Source organism: Vanacampus margaritifer, chromosome 9 (assembly GCF_051991255.1).
Source record: "Vanacampus margaritifer isolate UIUO_Vmar chromosome 9, RoL_Vmar_1.0, whole genome shotgun sequence".
NCBI lineage: Eukaryota > Metazoa > Chordata > Actinopteri > Syngnathiformes > Syngnathidae > Vanacampus > Vanacampus margaritifer.
In genome coordinates this window covers 13,623,967-13,649,376 of record NC_135440.1, presented here as the reverse complement: position 1 = coordinate 13,649,376, position 25,410 = coordinate 13,623,967, and the positions used below count along the sequence as shown (strand labels likewise).

At 39.1% G+C, this 25,410-nt stretch overlaps 1 protein-coding gene across 1 annotated transcript; it reads right to left on the bottom strand.

Annotated features, from left to right (window-relative positions):
• Positions 1-200: 200 nt before the first annotated feature.
• On the bottom strand, positions 201-25,050 carry LOC144057495 (tumor necrosis factor receptor superfamily member 11B-like). Its single transcript, XM_077575133.1, has 6 exons — positions 24,951-25,050; positions 10,989-11,216; positions 8,232-8,376; positions 5,554-5,769; positions 3,732-3,956; positions 201-1,909 (listed from the first exon to the last, which is right to left on the bottom strand). The coding sequence occupies exons 1-6, from the start codon at positions 25,032-25,034 to the stop codon at positions 1,515-1,517; spliced, it is 1,293 nt and encodes a 430-aa protein (XP_077431259.1). The 5' UTR covers positions 25,035-25,050; the 3' UTR covers positions 201-1,514.
• Positions 25,051-25,410: the final 360 nt, after the last annotated feature.

Here is a 25,410-nt window from a genome sequence, read left to right as displayed (position 1 = left end):
GCATATTTGTAGGAAACTCTTTAAACAATGAGTCACCTCGTTTGTAATGATTCATGTGTGACCCCTGTGCTGGTAAAACAATATAGGTAAGAATTTCCGCTGAATACAACCCATAGTGAGCATTCATGACTGTAATGACACATTGCTATATTGCCTGGTTAAGAAATTTGAAGTCACAGCAGAAAAAGTCCAAACTTTTATGAAGCAATGTATTTGTACAAACCATTTGGCATTAGTGTTACACGAGGCATATATATAAATATATATATATATACAACAAAGTCCAAAATTGATAATACACAAATAAAACATATATCCCTTCAAGAATTTGCAGCATTTAAAATCCAGTATTTCATATAAAGCAATTTAAAAACCAAGCATTTACATAGATGGAAAGTCAAATTTCCTTTTTTTTTTTTTTTTTTTTAAATAGAACACAATTGTACATTCATAAAGCTGACAATTACAAAATAAAATCCTTATAAGCTTCACTTGCCAGCAGTCGCAGACAAAAGCAACAAACAAAGGACATACAGTATATAGCTCTTACCTGGATTTCATTACGAAATCAAATCCTTCCTCTCAAATAGCGAGAAAGCAATAAGAAAAAACTCAAACAAAACATGCTTGCCCACTTTTCATAAAAATAGTACTATTTACATTTTAAATAGTTTCTATATTACTTTTCACAGACTCAAACAATTCCCATTAAATATTTACCAGATTATGTTATGGTTGGCCTATAATCAACAATCATTATAATTCATTAAAAGGCTGAACGTGGGCAAAAGTACTGTTGTCATATTCAACGTTATAAGGGGTATTATATCAAGAAATACTATTAACACCACTTGATAATCATTTGTTTAGCTTTATCTACTTAAGTAGCATCTTACAGACTGCCATCATGAGACCTACTGCAAGAATGTACACCTGCACAATCCAATAATAAAAATAATGATAATAATAATAATACAGACCTACAACAAAAACGTCACGAGGTAATGTTAATTTTATATTACAAAAACAGCTCCTGTATTGGATTCATGATATGGTTTTGACTGAGTAAAACAAATCTTACGTCATGAGTGCTGTTCCCTGTTGAAATTGAGTGTGAACTAAAGCTAGGGATGGGCAAAAAAATCAAGTTGCGTAATTTGTCATTTACAATTGTTGACTGTGTGGAATTCAGCACTGCTGATTAGTCAAATCTTAAACAGATCAGGTGAAATGAAGTGCATTTTTGCCTGCAACCAGCAGAGGCGCTGTTGATCGATTGCCAACTAGTTTGCGGTCTGATGAGAACAACATGACGTAAGCGATTTGGGGAGCATTATTCTACTCAACAATACACTGGAAATTGGGGTTTAGAACTACGAGGCGGGTGTGCTGACTTTTTCAACCCATCAAAAATGCAATCATTTATGCAAAGATTTGCTTTTAATTAGTAATTTGCCCCACAGTCGAATAAAGCAAATTTAGCCAAATGCCCATCCCTAATGGAAATCTTGCCCTCATTCATTAAACGGCTTAAAAGTTTTAAAACTCAGCTCATCCTGCAGCATGCTGACAAACATCTTCTCATACGTCTTGCGTGTGGAGGTGGATCCGATGATGCGGCTGATCTTCTTCAGGCCCTTGAGAAGGTAGCGAGGTGCCCCTTTGCTGCGAAGCACCCTCAGACTGTAAGAAAGCCCTTTGACGAGATCCAGGTCAAAGTTGGCCATCTTCCAAAGGTGGAGGAGCTGCAGCATGTACTGCTTGGGCAGACAAGTAGCAACTAGCGCCGACACGTCCTCCCGGCGAACTTTTACCCCCGGCAAGCTGTTTGTGACCTCCAAGAGGTCGCTCAGAGTTACGTTTTTCAGGCTGTTGCAGCGGGAGACCTTGCGCTCGCAGTGGTTCACTCCTGTGTGAAAAAGAACAAAAAAAAACACACCAAACAGTCATATCGGATTTGTGTCACTTGTGTTATGCCCAGCTTGACATGCGTGTGTCAGTGTAAGTGTAAGGAGAAAAAAAAAACCTTCCTGTCTCCACCACTTTAAACCGGAATCAGTTTTACCTCAAAGCAGCATTTGCAACTATGAAATAATATCTGTGAAAAAACACGACAGTGTGACTTGCAAATGTAACCGAAGCTTGTGAATTTATCCAATTGATCAGTAGATCAAGGTTCACAACGCACTTCCTTCCATGAAAGCAAAGGACTGTTAAAAACAGCATTCAGGTCATTGTTTTGACAACAGGGGTGTCCTGTTTTGATTATGTAGTACGCGGTCGAATTTTAAAGGGAGACTGAGAAAAGATTGCAAAACACTTCAGGGCGTCAAAGACGAGACAAATCACTGTCACGCAGCTGTGGAATCTAGGTCATGTTTAAGTACTGAACACACTTTTTTAGTACCAATAAAAAAATTATGATATTTATTCTTGTTATTATTATTATATATTATGATATTCGATATCATCCTATATTATGATAATTATTGTCGTAAAAATAATTTTAATGGTCATAATTGTTATTTTTACAACTATGTCGATGACTACTAATGCTAATACTACTCTACGACTATTACTACTACTTCTACTAATATTCATAATGATGTCATTATTATAATGATGATGATTGGCTTTGAATCTGCACAACACATAAAGAGGAAGTCAATCCCAAAAAATGCAGCCCCATTGGTCTATACATGGCATTTTGCTTAATATTGCGTTTGTGGAATATGAATAAAATTGCAAAATCCAACCATTTTTATCCATCTTAGGGGGCGGCCGTTGTTCCACATATTGTTGGCTTTAAAATGGCAAAATAGTTGCTCATGGCACAAGTAATGGCCAATCGCGACTCACGTGTTTTCTGAAGCAGAGCCGTGATTGGTTACCTGAGCCCTGAGCCACTGTGATGTCATTTACAGTTGACAGTAAGTGGCCGCCCCCTGAGATGGATAAAAAATGGTGCATTTTGCTGCTAACTCATATTCCACAAACACAATATTAATCAGAATGCCGTGTTTAGACTTGTGGGGGGCACATGCAACATACATACATATTATTGCAAGTAATTTTTTGGGGTTGACTTCTCATTTAACTCATTCACTGCCATTGACGGCTATAGACGTCAAAAGTTCACTTTAATTATTTCTATTAGTTTAACATTTTTTCCCATTTTTCTTAACAAGAGTGTGAAAACCTATTTTTTTATTGTACATTTAGAACAGATATAAAATGTGTGATTAATTGTGAGTTAACTAGGGAAGTCATGCGATTAATTATGATTACAAATTTTAATCGCCTGACGCCACAAATTTTTTATAATGTTTTCTTTTTTTTTTTTGTTCATTCATTGCCATTGACGGATATAAACGTCAAAAATTTATTTAAACTATTTCTATTAGTTAAATTTTTTTTCCACTTTTGTTAACAAGAGTATGAAAACCTACAATTTTTTTATTGTACATTTAGAACATCGTGAGTTAACTCGTGAAGTCATGCGATTAATTACAAAAAAAAATGTAATCGCCTGTCGCCCCTATTTATTTTTTATTTTTTAAATGAATTTATGGCAGTGAATGAGTTCATGTTCAAATGCACATCTCACAACAATTCATCATGAAGCTTGTCTTAATCTTATTTTATTCTGCAAGAATTTCAAAAATTAGCCTGTGAATCCTTTGAGGGACAGACTAAAAAACAAAAACCACAACTTTGTCATCTTCCAATACCTTTTATGATGCCATAGAGCTTGTCCTGGTCCTTGTTCTGCTGCCTCCATAGCCGCAGCAGCTGGAGGACTTGCTGCTGTGGAGAACAGGCCTTCTTCAGCCTTTCCACGCTCTTGCCATCCACCCTCCGGCCCGGAAGACTCTCCAGCAGATGCTCCAGGGGCACGGAGGACAGCTGCAGGGAGGCAAGCGACTGGAAGACTGCCTCCTCACACAAGAGGACATCTGCAACAAGAGAGCAAATTATTTAGAAAAATCATCATTTAAGTGTCATTTTGCACATAGTAAGAAGAGAGTTGCATGTTTTCAGGTCTTTATCGTCGTCATTTGGCAAGTCATCTGTAATGGAGACATACCAACTTGCTCAAGTTTTGAACAGCTTTTGAATATTTTGCAGCATTATACAGTGCAATCCCGCATGTTTATAGTATAACAGTTGATTCATCCACATAATTTTAAGTCTAATATACCACTTAGTTTCAGATGTTGAAATGTTGGCTAGAGCAGCCTGTTTATTTATTTATTTTAAACTATATTATCGTAATGGTAAGGAAATTTGTGGTAGCACCCCCATTATTAGTTGAGAGGGGCATGATACAAAATTGCGGGAAAACACTTTATTTCTCATCATTCTGGTTTCTGGGAATTTGATCAAAAAGTTTTGTTTTGAGCAACTGACATTTTTTCCAGTAAATTTTACTCAACTCTGCTTTCGAGTTCAGTGTACTTTCCAGATGACTGTCTTTTTAAACTAGAATTCCAGTAATCTCAGAAATGCGGAAAGATGCTGTTACCAAGAAATTAATTATTTGGGCTGGGACATCACATATCCAATACTGCCACCCCCCCCCCCCTTTTTTTTTTTTAAACTTCACATTACCTACTGGGTACAGGCCTGTTTCCTGAGTTTAAAGAAAAATAAATCTGTTGAACCACAATTGACAAGCAATGTCTGAGTTTAAAAAAAAAAAAACTATATATATATATATATATATATATATATATATATATATATATATATATATATATATATATATATATATATATATATATATATATATATATATATATATATATATATATATATTCAAATACTGTATGTATTGTTATCTCGCCCATCTGCCGGGATGGTGCGTGATTTTGGCGAGGTGGAGCAAGGTTGGCCATTTGGCTAAAAATCTTACGAGTCTGTGTGAATATCTGGGTGTGAGCTGTGGCTGACATCAGCACCTGCATGACAGTGCTCATTATGCTCATGCATTATACTGATGTCTCCTCAATCTCAATTCATGGAGACGTCTAAAAGATGATAGGGCATTTTCGCGTGAATAAATGCTAAACAAACAAAGGCTACCACCACAAATGTCTACTATAGGTTTCAAGTGGGATTAAATTAAAGTCAAATATAAAATTAACAGTTACTCTTCACAACTTTGCAGATGCAACAATGTGACCTGAGCGTCGAAAATGCAGACTCGTCGGATACATCCAAGTTCTACTAAAAGAAAAAAGAGGCCCGGGTCATTTTTAAAAACATTGGAATTGGATTGATCACTCTTCTGGAAACAAATCAGATACATGTTACATATACAAAGGGGGTGGTGGTGGAGGTTTCACAATTGACCTGCAGTGCGTACGTAGCCTAAATCTGCTCAGAAAACAGGACTAAAGAAAACCCCTTGTTCTGAGGAAGGGAAACAATCACATTCCGAAAAAGTCAGCCAGACGAATTTTAACTTGTGACCTGTGTGCAGCGTGTGGTTTGACGTGCATAAGGCATCAACTGATCGGTATAACGGGCCTACTTCCCTAAAGGCCTCACCTGTGTGGCACAAAGTGTGCCGATGAGCACAATCGATGGCCATAATTTGGTCCTGACTCCCACAAATGCTGTTTGAAGTGGACGTTCCCCATCTCAGTGTCTTGAGACCTAAATCTGTGCAGTTTCTGTGTGGTCGACATGGTTCTGTGGAGGAGCGGCTGCTTGAGAAATAACCAGCAGGGCATTGCTTGCACACAGTGTCACTCAACGGTGTACCTGCAAGGAACCACAGACCAATCAGCCATGGAAAGGAACAATACGGAATGCTAGAAATAGCTTTAAACGGAACTTCTTTGACAAGTGACAATGTGGAATTATTAGCAACTTTAGCATCGACACAAGAGGCGTCCAGGCTGATTTTGATCTCTCATGGCACTTTAATGTGCGGCATTGTGGTTGGGAATAACTACATCTAAATCTAGAGCACTAAATCAGTTGAGACATGGTTTCCATGACAACAGAGATGCTATTCTCTTTATTACAAAGCAAATTATTTTAGAAGCTGTTATTTCAGGTCAAATGACTACATTACTGCTGCTTTTATGGTAAAGTGCGGTGATATGAGTCTAAGAAACGTTCAACCACAACATGTGACTATGTCATTATGAGAATGACGACATCACTGTAGCAGCTACTTAGTTGGCTTATATTTTCATGACTGTATGTCTTACTGTAAACTAGAATAAAGTGCAATTTGTCTTAAATTTATTGGAACCTCTACCAGCATATGTCTCAGAAGTTGATGTCGATAGAAGGGGACCAAGGATGGCAATAACATCTCCATCCTGGCTGCTCAGTAGAATTCATTTCAATGTGACATGGCACAAGCAGAAATCTAGTAAACAAATGATTGTTTTAAGATTTAATGACCAGCGTTTTTTAAATTCCCTTCAATGTTTTCTGTACCGCTTATCCTCATTAGTGCAGTTTATTCAGTATCCACTATTTCCTATGGGAAAATTTGCTCCCAATATGAACAAATTAAAGTTTGACCAGGACTCCAGAATGGATTGTGGTTTACCTTTCATTTGTGACTTACTGCTTGATGATTCATTTTTGTAAGAAATATGAATGTACCTAACAAATAGCTTTCTTATAAAAAAAAATTCCGGGATAGCCAATTTGTAGAAAGCCAGTGTGCAAAATTATTTGTCTGCTAAGCGCACGAGTCACATTGTGGATGTTGTGTGTCACAATCACATCCTCATTTTGCTTCTTGAAACTTAACATTCGGGACAACAAACTATTAGTCATTTTAAATGCTTGTTTCACTTGCGCAGTGTGATGGTGATAGACGCTGGGCTCTACTTTCATGACCACAAGTCTGCTGCGCAGTACGGTCTAAATCAGGGATGGGCAAACTCGGTCCTCGAGGGCCATAGTCCTGCAGAGTTTGGATGTTTCCTTTCTCCAACACAGCTGATATATGATTAGCTCATCAGCAAGTGCTGCAAAAGCCGGAATCAGCTGTGTTGGAAGAGGGAAACCTCCAAAACCTGCAGGACTGCGGCCCTTGAGGTCCGAGTTTGCCCACCCCTGCTCCGAATCTACGCAGGGGCAAACTAGACTTTGCTTTGGTATTTTCATAGACGTATGTAGCTTGGCGCAGTTTAACACTGCCGTTTTGCGACCATGTAATTATGAACGCAGCCGACTTGATTGGTCGCCAATAGAAGTGGCTCCTCTTATTCTCTTTAGAAATTGGCATGCTAACACGGTGGAAGGAGAAACGGATTTTCTAGAGTCCATGCAGGAGGTCAAAGTTCATTCATAAGAAATAGCCAACAGACCCCCATGGGCGGATGATGTGAAGTTGGCCATGAGATTACAGATCTGTGAAGTGGGAATTTGGAGACTGCCTTCTACTCTGATAGCACGTTTTCGTTCAAATTCCCAAACAAGCACACAGAGCATCAAAACATGTCAGTCTTCACAGATATAGGTACCGTTGTGTGTTTGTGCTACTTTTGAGAGAAACTTCCAACCCTGCATTCAGAGTCAACAGCAATAGCGGCATTAGGTGGCCAAGTGGGAAGAATCTGAGTCACATCAAGGCGGCAAAGCATTGGTTTTTGCTCATCTTGCGGTCAACCACATTTGTGCCCATGACATAAGGAGCCATGCGGCTTAAGGAAGGGGAAACCCCAGTTATGATGTCCCACGTCGAGTAAAGTTGTCTCCGATTTTACTATGGTGGTGTGCGAATTACAGAGAAGACGAACCGTTGACGCCAACCATTATGACTCAATAATGGACTGCACTGTGAACGAGTTCCAGTGTAGTCTGAAAGGATGAACTCATTCAGAAACACAAGAAAAGGAAATAATACTCATGATCAAATTTCCTCATCAGGCAAAGGTTAATGAACCCTACAGCACAGTTTTTAAATCAGTAATAAGAATCCAGTATTGTGATATGCAAGTAGCGTGAAAAGCTCACATTGAAATTAAAGGTTAAGTTGGACGCTCAATTCTGAGTCTGCTAACCAAACATGAAGGCTTTGAGGAAGTTTTCAGTTGACTGTGAGGAAGTTCAACCATTTGACGCACCGTGTGACATTTTTAATGTAAATAGCAGTGTGGGACACAAGTCTCTTAAAAAACTATAATAAATGTGTATTTTGTATTAAGCTGACATAAACAATGCAACTTTATTAGTTGTTTGGGAATCTCTCTTACCGAATGCTGTGACTCCAGAGCCGGGTGGGCAGGAGCTGTGTGCGATGCAAAACTCGACCACAAGATGGAAACCTGCAGCACACTCGCACACTCGGTCGTGGGTGCTGTTGCACTCCTGCTTCACTAACTGTCTCTCTTTGCACACCTAAACACACAACAGAGCACTGTCACGGGCCTTAAAGTGGGGAGCGTGGAAATGATTCTTTTGAGACTGCGCAGGTCACAAAGGTGCAACATTACAAGCCACAGGTTTGAACCTAGATTTTCATGAAAGACATGCAATAAAACAAATCTTCTGGACTTGTAAAAACAACACAGTATAGCATAGTCACGCACATAAGGAAAAGATCTGAGAGAAACCACAAAAGTGTCATGTGAAAAGAAAGCTGAATAAAAATATGAAGACAGAGGAATTTCTGAGCAGGTCACATAAGTGAAGTAACAGACTTGAGTCCACAGTGTGTGCGTGAGTAAACAGGAATCTTAAATAGAAAAACAGGTCTTTTGAAAACTACGATGAATCAATGAGTCATATTTAGCTTTTTAACCTCCAACTTGCAGAAATAAAATAATCTGGTAAAAGTGAAAGTATTGAATCAACTCTTGTACTTAAAAAAAGAAGAAGTACAGACTCAAGAATAAGTACAACTGACAGTTATATATAATACCATTTTGTGGATGAGGCCAGATGGCAGCCATCTTATGTTGGCACTGTTACAAAAAACTTTTTTTCGCTAAAAAACACTTATCAGTGCATGTTTATTGCCATGAGCCCTGTATAAAATAATGAAAGCCTCTCAAAGAATGAACTTCACTGTTTGCATTGACCATTCAGATTATCTCAGTATCGTGAATCATCATTCATACAAGTTAGTTTACTCCACAGCACCCCCAATGGTCTTTGTTCATGGTTCTGACAACATGATGCTTGCAAATCTTTGAGTAACAATTGATAATGTATCTTATAAGAGAAAATTTATAATCACATTTTTACTGATGAAATGTGCATGTTGTGCTTCCCCCAGACTTATTGGTACAACCAATCGTCACACATTGTGGCATTTTCGCCGTAGAGACAGAAAATAACTTTAAAAAGTCACATAGAAATCAATGTATTCAAGTTAGGTACTCTGAGTAAGTAGCAACGTAAGATGGCCGCCAATGGCGAGTAAGGGGCATTGCTAGTCCATTCATACAGAAGGGAGACGGGGGCTAGTTGTATCACTTATTATACTTTTATATATTTCTTGGAATCAAAACTTCATATATAAACAAAATCTATACCAGATGAAAGGCCAAAGTCTTAAGTATATTTTTGTATTCGTTATTTTCATACTTTGTGTCAGTGCAGTTATAAATCATCAAATAGAGGGAGTGAACATGTGACATGTTGCCCCACCAAAGGGTAAGTTGTCACACTATATGGAGTAAAACGTCACATCGGATTTTCCAACTAATAAAACAAGGACAAAATTATCCTTGTTCTCCTGTTTTTGTTTGTTTGTAGAAATTGTTTATCATTGATCTTGAAAATTACCATTGAGCAAGCTTTAACATAAAATATTACGTAATAGATTAAAGTCCTTAGGAACTGATGGCATATAGGTCATGGCTCTCAGCCTCAAATGCCAGTTTTGCTTCCCTTAAACTGGAAATTTGAGATTAAATTGAATTATAAAAAAATAAAGCATTTTTGTTAATGGAAGGATGGTTCATCAAGAACCTTAACCAGTCCTGACATGTGGGAATACTGTAGTTCCAACTAGAAAATCCATTTTTAAACAATGAAACAAAACCTGGAGAAACAATCCTTACTCTTCAGACTTATCATTTGAAGGATAATTCTGCCATACGTAAACCGAGTTCCCAGAGGTGTATTTTTCATTGGCCCATTCTTTGCATATGTGACAACAAACCCAAAAATGACTGAGACAAGTTGCCCCAAACTACCATGTTGGCTAATACATGCCCTAGTTAGCTTAAAACAGAGCAGTGACTGAGGCATGACAAGATACCTGAATCTCTCCTCTAACGAGTCCACGTGATTTGCTGCTAGAATTTGTCTCATGTTTCAAAATATATGAAGTTGAACATTTTTACTTTGGGTTGTGCAAAACAGATAACTGCCACTCATGTCAGCTCAAAATGTACTATTCTCTTCTCCTACCGTACACAACCCCTGACCATTTATACGAAGAAAACTAGTATTCCACTTTTTTATTGCACCCTCTGGTGGAGAAGAAAATTGCAATGTGACAACTTACCCGTGATACAACGTCTTCCCTACAGTTTCCATAGTTTTGCTCACATTATAAAAGGAGTAGCAAAAAAGGTAATGCTAAAAATGAAAAAAAAAAAACTTACTTGGATGAGTTTTTCAGATTAGACAGAGAATTTTGGACTGCCCCAACCTTATGTTTTTTGTGACTGGCATAAGCACAAGTTTTCATCACAAATGAATCTTGTAGCCAATTTAGACCATGTATGGAGGATATCTTGCTTCTCTGAAACGGTTTGAGTTATCATTAATGCTCCCTGGTTGCACGTCGCTGCTGTCCCTGTTTTTTTTATTCTGTTTTAAGACCCCAAGATCTCAATCCATCAAGATCTCAACCATGGTTGACTTTACCTCTCCTTATTTGCATCTTTTTTTTTTTATATATCATGCTGTAATCAGAAAAAAATATTTTGACAAATTAAAGAGTAGAACGTACAGATTTCTGTTTTCAAATATAGGGAAAAAGTAATTGTACCTACCAAGGTGCAGTATTGGCACGAGTCTCCCCAGTGCCAGCTGTCTGCAAAGTGCTTCTCCGGGCAGGCTTGGCACTCTGTGGTCCTGTCAGCAGTGCAGTGTTTTTTCACGGCCGTGCCAGGGGGACACTGGTCGCACAAGAGGAGGTCAGAGGTCACCGGGTCACGGTACTGGTACTTGGATGGCTCAGCCTGTTGCTGGAAGGCCCAGGTGAGGGAGGCTGTGAAGAGCTGCACCAAAGATAAAAATGATCAACACGTGTGACGGCGAAAGCCATCTCGAGCACATCTCGCCTTTTTTTGGCTGGAGCGGGAAATATTTCTGAATGCTGGAGCAGTGGCCTGCCCGAAGGCTTCCAGTAAAAGTGAGTTGACGGAAAGGTCAGAGCTGTAAAGTTGTAGCTCCTGGTGGACTTACTGGCCTCCAGCCAACCGCTGTGCTTTAAAGAGCCTGAGAAGAAAATCGACCATAGAGATGAATCTCTGCGTACGAGCGACTGTAATTGTTGTATAATTTCATCGTGCCTGTTAGTCTTCATTATTTTTCTCACTGCTCCTTTGACATATTTTCGTCATACGCTAAATGATTTCTGCACAAATAAAATAAGTGGAGACAGATGTTTATTCCATCTGAAAAGCTTAAAGGGGACATACTGATTTATTATTAGCTTGTTTTCAAATAGTCGGGCTTTTGGAGTGCCTGACACCCATCAAATGTGAAATGACACAACCACGTGACGCTTTTGTTTTCTAACAATATGGCTGTGAGTGAGCCGTTCTGCATTCCTGCTCCACGGTTACATAACTGTGAATATAACAATTAGAATATTCTATTATACCTTACTTTTGCAGTAGTACAACTGAGGGAAAATTTCCTTAATTCCCCTTTAAAAGTCAAGTGAACCTCAACATTTCTTGACAACAATATGTTATGTGTGACCTCACTAGTCTAAACATGACATTCTGATTAATATTACATTTGTGGAATATAAGTTATGACGCAAAATCCAGCCGTTTTTATCCATCTCAGAGGACGGCCATTTTGCCACTTGCTGTCGACTGAAGATGACATCACAGTTGCTCAGGGCTCAGGCAACGGCCAATCACAGCTCACCTGTTTTCTGAAGCTGCACCGGGATTAAATTTAGTCTTAAATGACAAAACTGGGGCCTATATCAATTAACTTTCCAAGCAATTTACCCAAGACCGTTTTAACCCAAAATGAATAAAAACGGTCTTGCATTGCATGCTTTATTTAACATGTTTGTTTACATTATCTGAGAACAACTGTCACTAGTCTTTCACACTGGCCATTCTTTTTTCTTTTTCTGGCACATTCTTCTGTGTAGGGGACAAATGACGGAAGGGAAAGGGGAGCTGAAGTCAACCAGGCAATCTGCCGGCTTCCCACATAGTAACAGAGGCAGAAGGCTGCCAGCGACCAGATTGTGAGGTTTCACACCCAAGACTCACTGTCAGCGGCAACTCAACTGTGTGGTAAAAGTTTTGTAAAATGAGATGAAAGCCGAATTCTTAAGATTGATCTTCCATGCCATTTATTACGTACCCGCTATATTTCCGCGGAAATTTTTCTAGTTACTTATTTTTTTTTTTTTTTTAACACCAAACTAATGCAGTAACTTGTATGGGCTGTGTGTGTATCTGAGTTATTTCTAAAAAGCGCACACTCTTCACCTATTCACAGTTTTTTTCCCAATATTTCAAGAAATATATATATATATATTTATATATCGTATTTTATATAAACTGTATATTTTTTAAAGATTGTATTTTTAGGGGGTCTTACCCCTAATTTTCATCGAAAATTTTATGACGATTTATCCTCCGACACCCCCCCCCCCCCCCTTATGTATTTATGAGTGTCAATTATACAGATTTTCACTACTTGATACTACGTGATAGCAAAACTGTATTCTTTACAATCTTTACAAGGGAAAAAAACAACAACATTTTGACTAGTTAAAAAGTCATAATGTTGTATTAAAGTCAAGGTTGAAAAATGGAAGAAAGCCACATTTGAAGTGAATTTCCAAAATGCAACTTCGTTCTCATAATATTAAGACTTACATTCTGGAAAAGATGTATTTGTTCTCTTAAAAAAATACTATTAAAAACTATTTTTCATCAAATACACTTGTTGTTCCTGGGGGAAAAAAATGTACTATATTCATGTAGTAGTAGGCTACGCTTTTTGTTCTTAAAAAAATAAAAAATAAATCTATTCCGCACAGATGCCAGCTTTATATGATGAGAGATCAAACACATCAGAGCTTTTAATTGGCCAAAAGTTACGATACAATATGTTTGTACAGTACGTTACATAGTGTATGTATGTAGTTTTTAAATAATACGATATAATTTATTGTTAATTATTTTGTGGACCCCAAAGCTACAGCTAGCGACCCCGTGAAGGTCCTGGGACCTCAGTCAGAGTGGTCAGTAACCCTAACATAAATGTTTTGGGGTCTGTGAGAGAAAGCTGGAGATCCTGACGAGAAGAAAATCGATTGCATACATCCTAACCTTTCATAATGTGAGACCGCAGCACTAGTAACCAACCACTGTGATGCACTTTCTTACCCCGCCATACAAACAACACCGAGCCGACGTATTTATTGTCTAATTAGCTGCGAATCTTCCTGAAAAGCTCGCAGTAGACTGAGAAGAGAATCTGTCAGTTAGCGAGCGTGTTTGACATGCTGCCACGCAGCCCGTGGAGGACACATGCAGACCAGATGTCAGCCGACAGCTCGCTTCCTTTCGGCTTCAGAATTGGCTCTGCGGACTTTCCCGTTGGCTAAGATACGTCCTCGTTGTTAAACGGTCTGTCGTTGTATTGTGTGATCGCACGTGACTGCATACTTTCTCACATATTTGTTTTATTTTATCTACAACCAGCACCCACCCTCATATAATGTATCGTGCATGTGCAGGGTAATGTGGTGCATACGCGGGCAGTGCATAGCTGCATACAGTATGTGTGTTTATGTGTTATGGCTGTGGTCCCGTCTGTGGTCGCCTCTCCTGGCTGCTGTTTGTTAAAGTAACTGTTGGAGGTTACTGCTGGGCTTTCCCCATTCACCACCACAATGCAAAACACTCTGTCCTACTATTTTATCACCATGCACCACTGACCTCCCTCTCTGCTGTGTGTTTGTATTTCTCCTTACCTCAAAGAACACACCACTTCAATACTAAATCTCTGTCAGACCTGATGGGGTGCGTTTTCTACATCTGAGGTCAGATATTGTATTATGTAGTACTCCGATATAGAAAGAACAATGGGAAGAAACAAATGTTAAGACTGTGTTTGTCTTGATTTGGTTTTGATTAGATTTAGTTTTGTTTCGTCTTATGTTTGTGGTTTGTGCCCTGCCTTGGTCTTTAGCTTTTTGTGGTTCCCCATTTTGTTATGATACGATTTAGCATGGAGGAGTTAGGATCCAAGTAAAGGGAAGCAGGAGAAGGAGTGCGGGATGTTATCAAACAAAAAAAGGAATGTAAACAACTTACACTTGGAATCAAAACTACTAAATTAACAGATGTCCAAAAATATGCAAAGTAACAAACCTAAATTGGGAACGGACTCACCACAACTGGGAACAAGACCAGACAGAAACAGAAGCAACAAACAATGAACTGACCAGGACTGAAAGAAACCAAGGAACTAAATACAAGCAAACTGACAAGACGAGTAACGACAAGGGAGCTGATTGGACACAACAAGAACAGGTGCCTGGACACAAAGGGCTAAAGTCTCAAGTCTCTAAATGTCAACGTTCCTAGCTTCTTGCTCCTCAAAACTTTAGTCATTTCTCAATTGGCATTCTTGTCCATTCTTCTTTGCGAACTTGTAAAACCTCATCAGTCGCGGCCTAAGTACTGTGACAATTGAAAGTATGCAAGAACACACGGGATACCCAGATGTTGTTCTTGTCAGCTAGCTTAAACCAAGAATGCATCGGTTGGTTACTTGTGAAGGCTTTGCTAGGAAAATATCCCAAGATGCTTTTAGTGCTACAATCACAGAAACACGTCAGTCGTGGGAAAGCTAACAAGTACACAGCTGTTCCAATTTATAAAGAGACTCACATTTTCAGGAATAACTTTGTTGTTGTGTACATTCTTAGGAAGACTGTACTGCTCTGCATTCTTCATATTAAGAAATGGCCAGCCAGGGAAAGCGACCCCAAAAATGTTCTCAATGCCGCCATATTAAAGAGTGTCCCAATTGTCTTAAAGGCGATCAGGTTGTGAGGATCGAGCATCGAGGAGCTTCTACAAGCTAGCTCAAATCGAGGCAGACGTCTGATGTAGCTTCTACAGAAGTCTAGCTCATCGATGGTGACTTCAAATTAAATACTTAAACCATGTTTGTGTCATTCCTTAATTATTTGAGCTTTGATATACATATTTTGTGTCTGTTCTATTTGGAGCAGTACTTGAAACCGAAATGTCTTGATTATGATGGCTTATGGTTACTATGCTAAAGCCATTAGTGTCTAGGTTTGTAGTAATTTGCTGTAATTTGTTTTTCTTAAATGCAGTTGGACTCAAAGGAGAAAAATATTTTGATGGTGCTACACAGTTTTTTGCATTCACAGTAATGCATTCGCAACATATCTGCATTATTTACAGACCATTCCAAATATGCACTACGCGAGTTGTGAGCTGTGTTGTCCACTTAACAAATATGATGTCTAAAAGTACTTTGTTGGAAACATTTCCGGGTGTCTAAATAAACAAATAAGATATCAAAGTAAATTATACTTAGTTTTATTACTTTTTTTTTTTTTTTTTAGAAGATAATGGCCTCCTATCTATTAGATGCCAAGCCTCAATTAAGGTGTAAGCGTCACTTCTCCAAAACCCGTCCGTCCATCCGTCTGTCTTCTTCCGCTTATCCGGGGTCGGGTTGCGGGGGCAGCAGCTTTAGCAGGGAAGCCCAGACTTCCCTCTCCCCAGCCACTTCAGCCAGCTCCTCCGACGGGACCCCAAGGCGTTCCCAGGACAGCCGAGAGACATAGTCTCTCCAGCGTGTCCTGGGTCGTCCCCGGGGCCTCCCGCCGGTAGGACATGCCCGGAACACCCCCCCAGGGTTTCTCCAAAACCCGTTTCTCTGAATAATAACATTAAATGTTACTCTTATTTTTCTGTTATCTATATGTCATTAGGCCTGCTGGCTCTAATTTTGTCCAGTTGTGAAATTGTACAAACATTTGCATTGGCTTTATATATTTTTGAAATGTATTTTCTGTACCCAAATGTATAAGAACGCTAATATACAACATTTTCCCCCAAAATGATGCGACAGCTCTTCATTAAGCTGTATGTGTTCTTAATTAAATGCACATTCCACTCTACATCATTTGGTAACTGTTCATAAGAAGGGTGAAAAACACCCATTCTTTCTGTTTTCTGTAGCTCCAAAGGTCAGTCAAAAAGATAATAAAAACTGATTAAAGGCTCCATTTGGAAACCGAAGCTGCAAAAAACCAAGTGAGCTCAGTGTTTTTTCCTGACAAAACCCATCAACCTCTGAGGACATTTGATTGACTTTGTGAACCATGCCATGACTGCACGTCTTGTTTGTAGCATGGGTGGCCCCCAGCAGGAATCAAATTCGCACTAATCATGGTCATAAATTAAGAAAGCTATTAAGGCTATTATTTTTTGAAGAGCATAGCAAAGCCCTAGGAGTGTGACCCCGGAGTAGCTAATCTGGTTACAGTTACAGCCGTCACATCAATAAGTCACGCTGAGTTCACTGGCGTGTGCGCTCTAGCACATGTGGAAATGGTCACGGTCGCACTGATTTAGTCAACTTTCACACAGCGCTCTTTGGACTGAGTCAGTGGCAGTGACAGAACACAGTTTAGATACAATGCACGTAGCAGAGATGGGAGGACGGCACATGCATTCTGGGAAATGTTCAGATGAAAAAGCTACAATAGGATCTGAGTAATCCATTTTGGGACAAATTAAAAAAAAATTGAACTGTTCACTGGTTCAGTTACAAGGATATGATGAGAGCCATGTGGACTGGAAACTAAAATCAAATATTTGGTGCAGAACTGCATACGGCCACTTGGGAGCAGCAGAGGAGGCACATACATTTTATTTTATTTTATTTTTTTAGAGCAGGCATATAAAGTGAACAACAGTATCGAGACCCCTGGTCATTGCTCCTGAAAGAAGTGACGTAATTATGCAGTAAGAGTTTTCTATATTGCATATAATCTGAGAAAGCAGCACAGTGGAATTGTGGCTATTTCTGAGCTTTGGGGTTTAAATGTCGGCGGAGAGTTTTCACACTTTAAAAAAAATATATTTGTTTACTTACTTTAATTACTTAATTTAACTTATTTTTAATTAACTTACTAATTTGCTAAAATTACTTTTTTATTATTTATTTTTTATTACTTAATTTAACTTACTTAATTAAACTTAATTAATGTATTTTTTTTTTTCATTATTGAAGTAACTTGCAAGAACACAAAAGGACTTGCCTCAAATGGTTCTCACAAAGTAAATGCTTATACAAACGTGCCTTGTTCGGATGAAAAATGATCATTGAATAGGAAGCACTATTCAATTACCAAATCCACAATGTCTGACGTTATGTTTTTAATGATTCATGGATGAAGCAATTTTGCTCAAACAATGCCGTATTTCATTACTCTTTATCAAACCTGCCAAAATGGCTCAGGTTTTGAATAATGGCTGTCCCGGAAGATGCCCTGTGGCGTGTGTGCCTACGTGCGTTTATCAGCAATTAAAAGAGTTAGTGAACTTTCCAACCTCCTCATTTTCTTTGAAGACACCATTTGATGACATCATTCAGCCATCGCTGGAAAAGCAAATTACACGGCAGCTAGGTCCCACTGACATCCATAATTACACTGTCAGTGAGATAAATGTACGAAAAGGAGCACGGCCAGATGGGAGGAAAGGATGGATGAAGGTATTGAAGTGGAGAGGGAAATCAAAGGAAAAAAGGGGAGTCATTTGATTTAAATGTAATTATGTTGAGACAGCAATATAAACAGCAAAAGGACAAATGTTCAAGGATGTTAGCTTTGCTGTTAGTATCCTGAGTGGGCACTTCACTTAGTGAAAAATCTCCATCTCCATTCAAGATTTTAGCTTTGAACAATCGGATAGAAGTATTATTCTGCTTGCTATGTAACCTCACACAAAAAACAAATCACATTGGGTAAAATTCATGCACTCCATCTTTCCAATTCTGAACATGTGGTATTTAACAAGTGTTTTTGGCACAGACTACAACAAACAGCATTTAATTAAATTTGATTCTTAAAACACACTGAAAACATGTCGGTTCATGATACACCACACTTGCCGCAGCGTGCTTGGTCCCTCACTAGTTCAATACAGGAAAGTCAGCTCCTAATGCTTAGGGCCCCATTTTCAGGCAGTGTAACTGTGCACATGGCTTACAGGCGCAGGTACAAATGGGCTTTTGCACGTTATTTGTTTGTTGCAGCTGACTTGATTCCCAGCCAATTGAAGCGGCTCATCTCATTCTCTTTAAATTCAAGGCGGGTGAGGCGCTCAATCTACATGACGGAAATATACCGAACTCACTTGTTGGAGGCCATGCAGGAGATCTCAGTATGTGTATAAGGAACTGAGTGGGCACTTGGAGACGGCCTTGTACCCCTGATTGTGCGTCTGTGTGTGACCCCCAGCATCCTCCCACGCCACATTCCACACACACACTGAAAATATAATTATATATTATAATATAATTTGTTCCCAAAAACTTATAAATATGTTCTATTTTTAATGTTTTAAGTGTCCCAAAAGCATATTTATACGTTTTTTCAATATGTTTTTTTTTTAATGCTAGAGGAGGGGTGGGCAAACTCGGTCCTCGAGTGTCAGAGTCCTGCAGGTTTTGTAGGTTTCCCTCTTCCAATCAACAGGATCGTTATCAGGCTTATGCAGAGCTTGCTAATGAGCTGATCATATATCAGCTGTGTTGCAGAAGGGAAACATCCAAAACCTGCATGACTCCGGACCTTGAGGACCGAGTTTGCCCATCCCTGTGCTAGAGCGTACAGAAGGCTTTGATTCAGCCTCTCAACTGCACAGAACGATTGAAGCTATGGTAGTTATTCCAAAAACGGCCAGCAGGTGGCAGCAGAGTATAAGAGATCAACCAGGGCCGTGTTGCAAACAACCTGATTTCCCCACAGTTCTAAACTTGGATACATTTTAATGCTAATTGCTGCAAAACGGAAACAGATAGAAATATAAGTTTTTCCTGATGAAAGAAGAAACTCTAATTCTTCTTTTGGTAAGTTCCATGTTTTTATAGCAATAGAACACAATATTCTGTGGGCCTTGCAAAATCAATCAATAAAACAGCCGGGAGCGAAGGGAATTGCTTCAGTGAAAATGGCTGGGAGTGAATGAGATAATAATAATAATAATAATAATAATAATGAATTTCATGGATTCATTACTACAATGATTCAGAGGGTTCGATGCACGTATGTTGTTGTCATATTTATGAATGAAATACGGTGACATCCAGCAGAAGGCAGAATCTGTTTACTTCCACCTGGATCAAATCCACCAAAATTGTGTTACACCACCTGCGCCACAACTTAAACCTGGTTTCACCTAGTGCAAAGTCTAGTCTACTTTCTGTCATCAAATTATCAGGTGCACAAGGGGCTTGTGATAGAAACGCCCTTGGAATGCCAGAACGCCTAGCGAGGTGCTGCCAAATTCCCAAACACGGTAAACTAGACTTGCCCCGGCACGTAATGACGATGTGCCAGTTCTTACGCTGAACACACGTGTGGCTGTTTACAAAACAGGGTCCTATGTGTTGGTTTCTTTACTAGAAACGGTCTGGTTTCTGAGAAATGATGTCAGATTAGAGCTCCATTTTCATGACAAATTTGCCATGTAAATTTGCACGTAGGTGGGTTAAACTGAGTCTTGATATTTTTGTAGATGCAGCAGCTTGGCGCAGTTTAACACAGCCGACTTGATTAAATACAGCGTGTGAGAGGCACACAGCCCTCGACATGGTGGAAGAAGAAAGTGATGAGACAAGTGTGTTTCTAGGGAACTGCAAGCAGACCTCCATGGGTGGATGAGGTAAAGCTGGCCAGGGAGATCACAAATCTGTGAAGTGAGCACGTGGAGACCGCATTCCATCCCGATTGTTTGTCCATGTGTGATCACCTCTTGCTTCGACATAGCTGTGCTGCAGCCTGAGGGGTGATTTTAATAATAGACTTAAATTGATATTAATGACAATAACAATGCATTCAATTCATTAATTTAACTCATTCACTCCCAGCCATTTTCAGTGAAGCAACCCCCTTCACTCCCGGCTGTTATACTTGATTTTGACTGATTTTGCAAGGGACACAGAATATTGTGTTCCATTGCTATAAAAACATGGACCCTACCAAAAGAAAGATTAGAGTATCTTCTTTAATCAGGAAAAAAAAGTAATTAGCAATTAGCATTAGAATATAGCTAAGTTGAATCATTATTCACACATTTAGTTAAAAACGTGAGTAATGAGCTTTTTTTTTCAACATGACCCTGGTTGATCTCTTTTGCTTTGCTGCCACCTGCTGGCCGTTTTTGTAATTACTATCATGTCTTCACCCATTCTCTGCAGTTCAGAGGCTGCATCAAAGCCTTCTATATGCTCTAGCATAAAAAACCGTAACAAACGTATAAATATGTCTTTGGGACACTTAAAACATTTTAAATAGAACGTATTTATATGTCTTTGGGAGCAAATGAGTTAAAGATGCGCCAATTTTTACACACACACACACACACACAGCACAGCTGCGAATATAGAGCTTCTAGAGTTTATTTCATAATCAATTGTCTGCTCTCGGTAACAAAACTCTACATATTTAAAATTTCTAGAGTCACACAAGGCTAAGTTCAAGTGAAATCAGTGAATGTGAGTTAGGGTTGCCTGAGGTCATTCTTCAATTGGTGGCATGTGGCGCGAGGCTGCAGCACAAAAGGATCAAACCCGACAGCACCAGCTTGTACACGGGCACATGGCTTCAGTTAACTGAAGTAAGCAGGTGGTCCGAGGGGGGATTCCAGCTCTGTGCTCGTATGTTTATGTGTGAGTGTTTTCCCGTGAATATGGAATCTCTCTTTTTTTTTTTTAAGGTCATAAAGAAAGACAGAGGGAGATTGGGGTTATTCTTCCATGCTGCTTTACAGGAAGAAACATTGATTCATTGCTCAATTGGTCCAATTGAACACAGCATTTCCTCCCTTAGTTCATCAATCATTACTCAACAAAGTCTCTTTTATCATGCTCCTAATATGGATAAAACAATATGTCAGCATATCTTCCTTCAGTTGAGGGATCATTAACATATTATTTGCTCAATACTTTAACTCTTTGACTGCCAGACGTTTTCAGAAAAGGGATGCCGTGGGTGCCAGCCGATTTAAGCATTTTGACTGATCTTTTGACTGATCTTTCAAGGTCCACAGAAAATTATGTGTTTGGACTATGGAAACACACGTACTACCAAATGAAAGATTGGACTCTCATCTTTCATCAGAAAAAGTTTGTTTCTACCTTATTCCGCTTTTGAGTAATCAACAATAGAAAATGGTTAGTTTCACCTCTGTTTTGAAACAAACGACTTTTAACGTCTTTGGCACTCCTCCATAGGATTTTACTAAACGTTATTTAACGTTTTTGGCAGTCAAAGAGTTAATTTGGAGGAGTCTGTCACCAGTTAAGAGAGTCAGAACAATAATTAGGATTAACATCTTAAAAGAAAAAAAACATTCTGTATTCAAAACCACCGGGAAAAAAAACTATTTGCCTAACACATGCAAACATTTGTGCATGTTATACTTCAGCCATGTGTAACCACCTCAACTCCCTGCAGGAATTCAACAATGCGTCCAATGTGCTATAACTGTTCACCACATTTGCATCAGTCATACTGTTTTTAATGTGCCGCGTACGGAAGTAAGATGAAACGAAGGCCAGAGAGTGACATTGATTCAAATAGTTGGATGCCTTTTGCATACTCCCCCACTTCTCTTTGTCTCTTGACCACACACTCCACAACCTCCGAAAATAAAGAAACCCCTCTACAACCTGCCCCCCGGTTGCACTCCATACATGCAAACTTCTGCTATCTGCTCTACTGTTGATGCAAAAGAGGAAGTTAGGCGTGCAGTGGCAACTTACAAAGGGGTTTATTTGTCTAAAACACCTTGCTCCTTTACACACCCTCGGCATGGCCCTCCTGTCACTCCTCACAAGGTTTTCAAAAGAAACAAATCGGTTTGACAAGGGCACTTATTCATAGCTTCGCCCCAACCAACCACCATTTTCCCTTTGCATGTGACGCTTCTACAATACAGTACTCGCACATTTGGGGAAGTTGGCGCAGGTCACACCAACGGACACAAGAGGAAAGCAAGGAGAGGACGTTAAGATAAAGTAGGAAGAGATAACAGACATTGACACATGGAGATACTGTACTGTACATTAACACAATGCCATTAAAATGTGTAGATGACTGCAGATTTGAGTGTCAAAGTGTGAAAAACTTGGAAATCAACATGTTGGTAGATGGGTGGGTTTATGGATAATAGAATCATGAATGGGTGTAAGGATGGATGACTAAGAGATTGTAGGGAGGGCAGACAGATGGATGGACGACAGGATGGACAGATGGATGACTATGAGGTAGACAAATAGTGGGATAGAAAACAAACAAACTGCTGAGATGGAGAGACAGAGGCTGGATTGGCAAAAAAATGGGTTGACAGATTGGGACACCCATTAAACTGTTGGGTTATTTTAGATATTGGGTTATTTGTAAGCCACAGAGTTTAAGAGTGATAGCTGATTGATTGGTTTGGGAGCAAAAAGACAGACAAAGAAGTATGTGGTCAAAAAAGTAGATGGATGGGCGGACAGATGGATGAAAGATCAGATGTATAGATAATGTGCAGATAGATAGATGGAATGATAAATGGATGGATTGTTGTAGGTACCGGCAAAGGAAGAGCAGATGAAGATGGACAGAAAAAAAAAATAGGGGTGTCAGGCGATTAAATCTTTTAATCGTAATTAATCGCATGACTTCAATAGTTAACTCACGATCAATCACAAATTTTATATCTGAAAATATTTTTTCTATTTTTTCATACTCTTGTTAATATAAAAGTGGGGGGTAATTATATCTTTTAGTCATTGAAACAGCAATAATAATTCAGAAAATTGAGTAAAAAAAAAAAAAAAGATGTAATGTACTGTAAAAAAAAAACGAGTCTGGCATTGATTTGTGTTGAGGTCATCTGCCACTAGATGGCATAATTACATTTTTAAGACATTGGTGACAGCTCAGTGCATTTTTCTTTTCATATTAAGAGTTATCTAATCTTTTACATGAAGTAACTTGTGAAATTCTGCACATTTTTAAAATTGTAAAATACAACTTGACCCCAGTCTCCACAAATATATGCATTATTGTTACATTTATTACTGCTAAAAAGATAGTTGAATGGGTAACAGGTTAATAGATGAATGGATGGACGCTAAAGATGAACACATGAATGCTCAAACAGCGGATGAATGGGAGAAGAGATGGAAAAATGATTATATGGCTTGTTGGACAGATGAATGGATAAGAGATGAATAAAAAGGATAGACAGACAAACAGATGTACCAACAAGTGGGTGAACAGATGTATTCATGGATATACAAAAATACAGACAGAGGGGTGGATGGAAGAATGAATTAATAGGTGTATGATAGATTGACAAGACAGACAGACAGTTGTATGGATAGATAGATGGAGCAACGATAGACAGTATAAACTGAAGAAACATTCAATAAATGTCTGCTGGATGGCTTTTTAAGAACACAGACGACATAAAAGAAATCAACGTATTTGTGTATACGATCATGTGAGTCATACGATCGCTCGCCCGTTGACCCGCACATGCAACAAATGCATACAAATGGAATTCCGCTGATATCATCCGAAAGAAGCGCTCGTTTGAAGACAGAAGACAGATTGCAGCCACATGTGCTGGGGACACGCCGGGAAAAGGAAGTGCACACAGGTGCGAGAGGTACATTGGCTGCCTGAAACCACAACAGTATGTCTGGACAAGGCTGCAGGCCATTTGTTAGACTCGGACAGGAGTTGCTCAACGACAGGCTGAACGGCTGCTTGGCTGCGTGACTCGCTTGGAAGCAGGCGCACGAATATGAGGGCTTCCCAAAGGAAGCCATTGGCTAATTAGCCGGATGTTGAAAGCAGTATGAAGACTGACTCATGAGTTGGCTAAAAATGACAGTTGTCTGATTGAATGTCCGATGCATGTCAATACTATTTTCATTGAAAAGTCATGAATTGCACACATTGGCTTGAAAACAAACATGTTAGAAAACAAGACCAAGTTTGGTACTTGGAAATGTCTGAGGCATACAAGATGTTTTCTGCTCAGGTAACAATCTGTAATAAAAAAAACATGCAAAATCTACAAAAGACATCAGTGCATGCAAATACTCCAGATGAAAAACACTCTCTTATCAGTAAAACAGTACACACAGTATTTGTTTTTTTTGTCACCATCAAGACTAATTTTACTGCATATAAGTCGCCCCATTGAGACTGAATGAACATTCCCTGTACACATTACAAACACTGTGCTGCAGCCAGAGGGAGTTCACTGGTGCACAGCAGGCACAAAAAATAATTTTAACTAATCGTTATATCATAGTTACAGCTTAGAAATGAGACCCATGCAGCCACAAAACACAATCTAATCTACATGCATCTTTACAAGTAATGCACAAAAAAAAATAGTTAAAAAAAATAATAAAATAACCCAAATAATTTTTCTCCAGGATCAAACAACTATAACTCAACTTACCAAAATCAGTTTCATGGCCGGGTTGGAGCTTGCTATCCAAGTGTTCATCTCTGCTGCATAAACGTGAACTAATGTGGACTCCATCACAAATGTGCTCTTATACTACCGGAGCCACAGAGAGAGAGGGAGAAAGTGTGTGAGCAAGTCAGAGAGTCACAGCGAGAGAGAGAGAGAGAGAGAGAGAGAGAGAAAGAGAGAGAGCACATTGCCCACCCACTGAGTGTCTCCCCTACTCACAGACTACGGCAAGTTGTGGATGAGAGGGAGAGAGAGAGAGAGAGAGAGAGAGAGAGAGAGAGAGAGAGAGAGAGAGAGAGAGACGACTCAAGTGAAGAAGGAACCAGCGTAACATGGCTTAATTGTGTATAGTTGTTTTTGTTTTGTTTTGTTTGCCCGCCCCCCTCCCCCGAAAAACAGTGCAGCTCATTTGTAATGTCATAAATGTTTTGTTTGCCTGAAA

Bases quoted from the DNA above. Each gene is read 5' to 3' on its own strand.
- LOC144057495 (XM_077575133.1), bottom strand. From the start codon at position 25,034: ATGGAGTCCACATTAGTTCACGTTTATGCAGCAGAGATGAACACTTGG. The intron at 3,957-5,553 runs GTGAGGCCTTTA...CTCTTGTTGCAG, and splicing joins GCACACTTTGTGCCACACAG to ATGTCCTCTTGTGTGAGGAG. The intron at 1,910-3,731 runs GTATTGGAAGAT...TTTTTCACACAG, and splicing joins GCTCTATGGCATCATAAAAG to GAGTGAACCACTGCGAGCGC.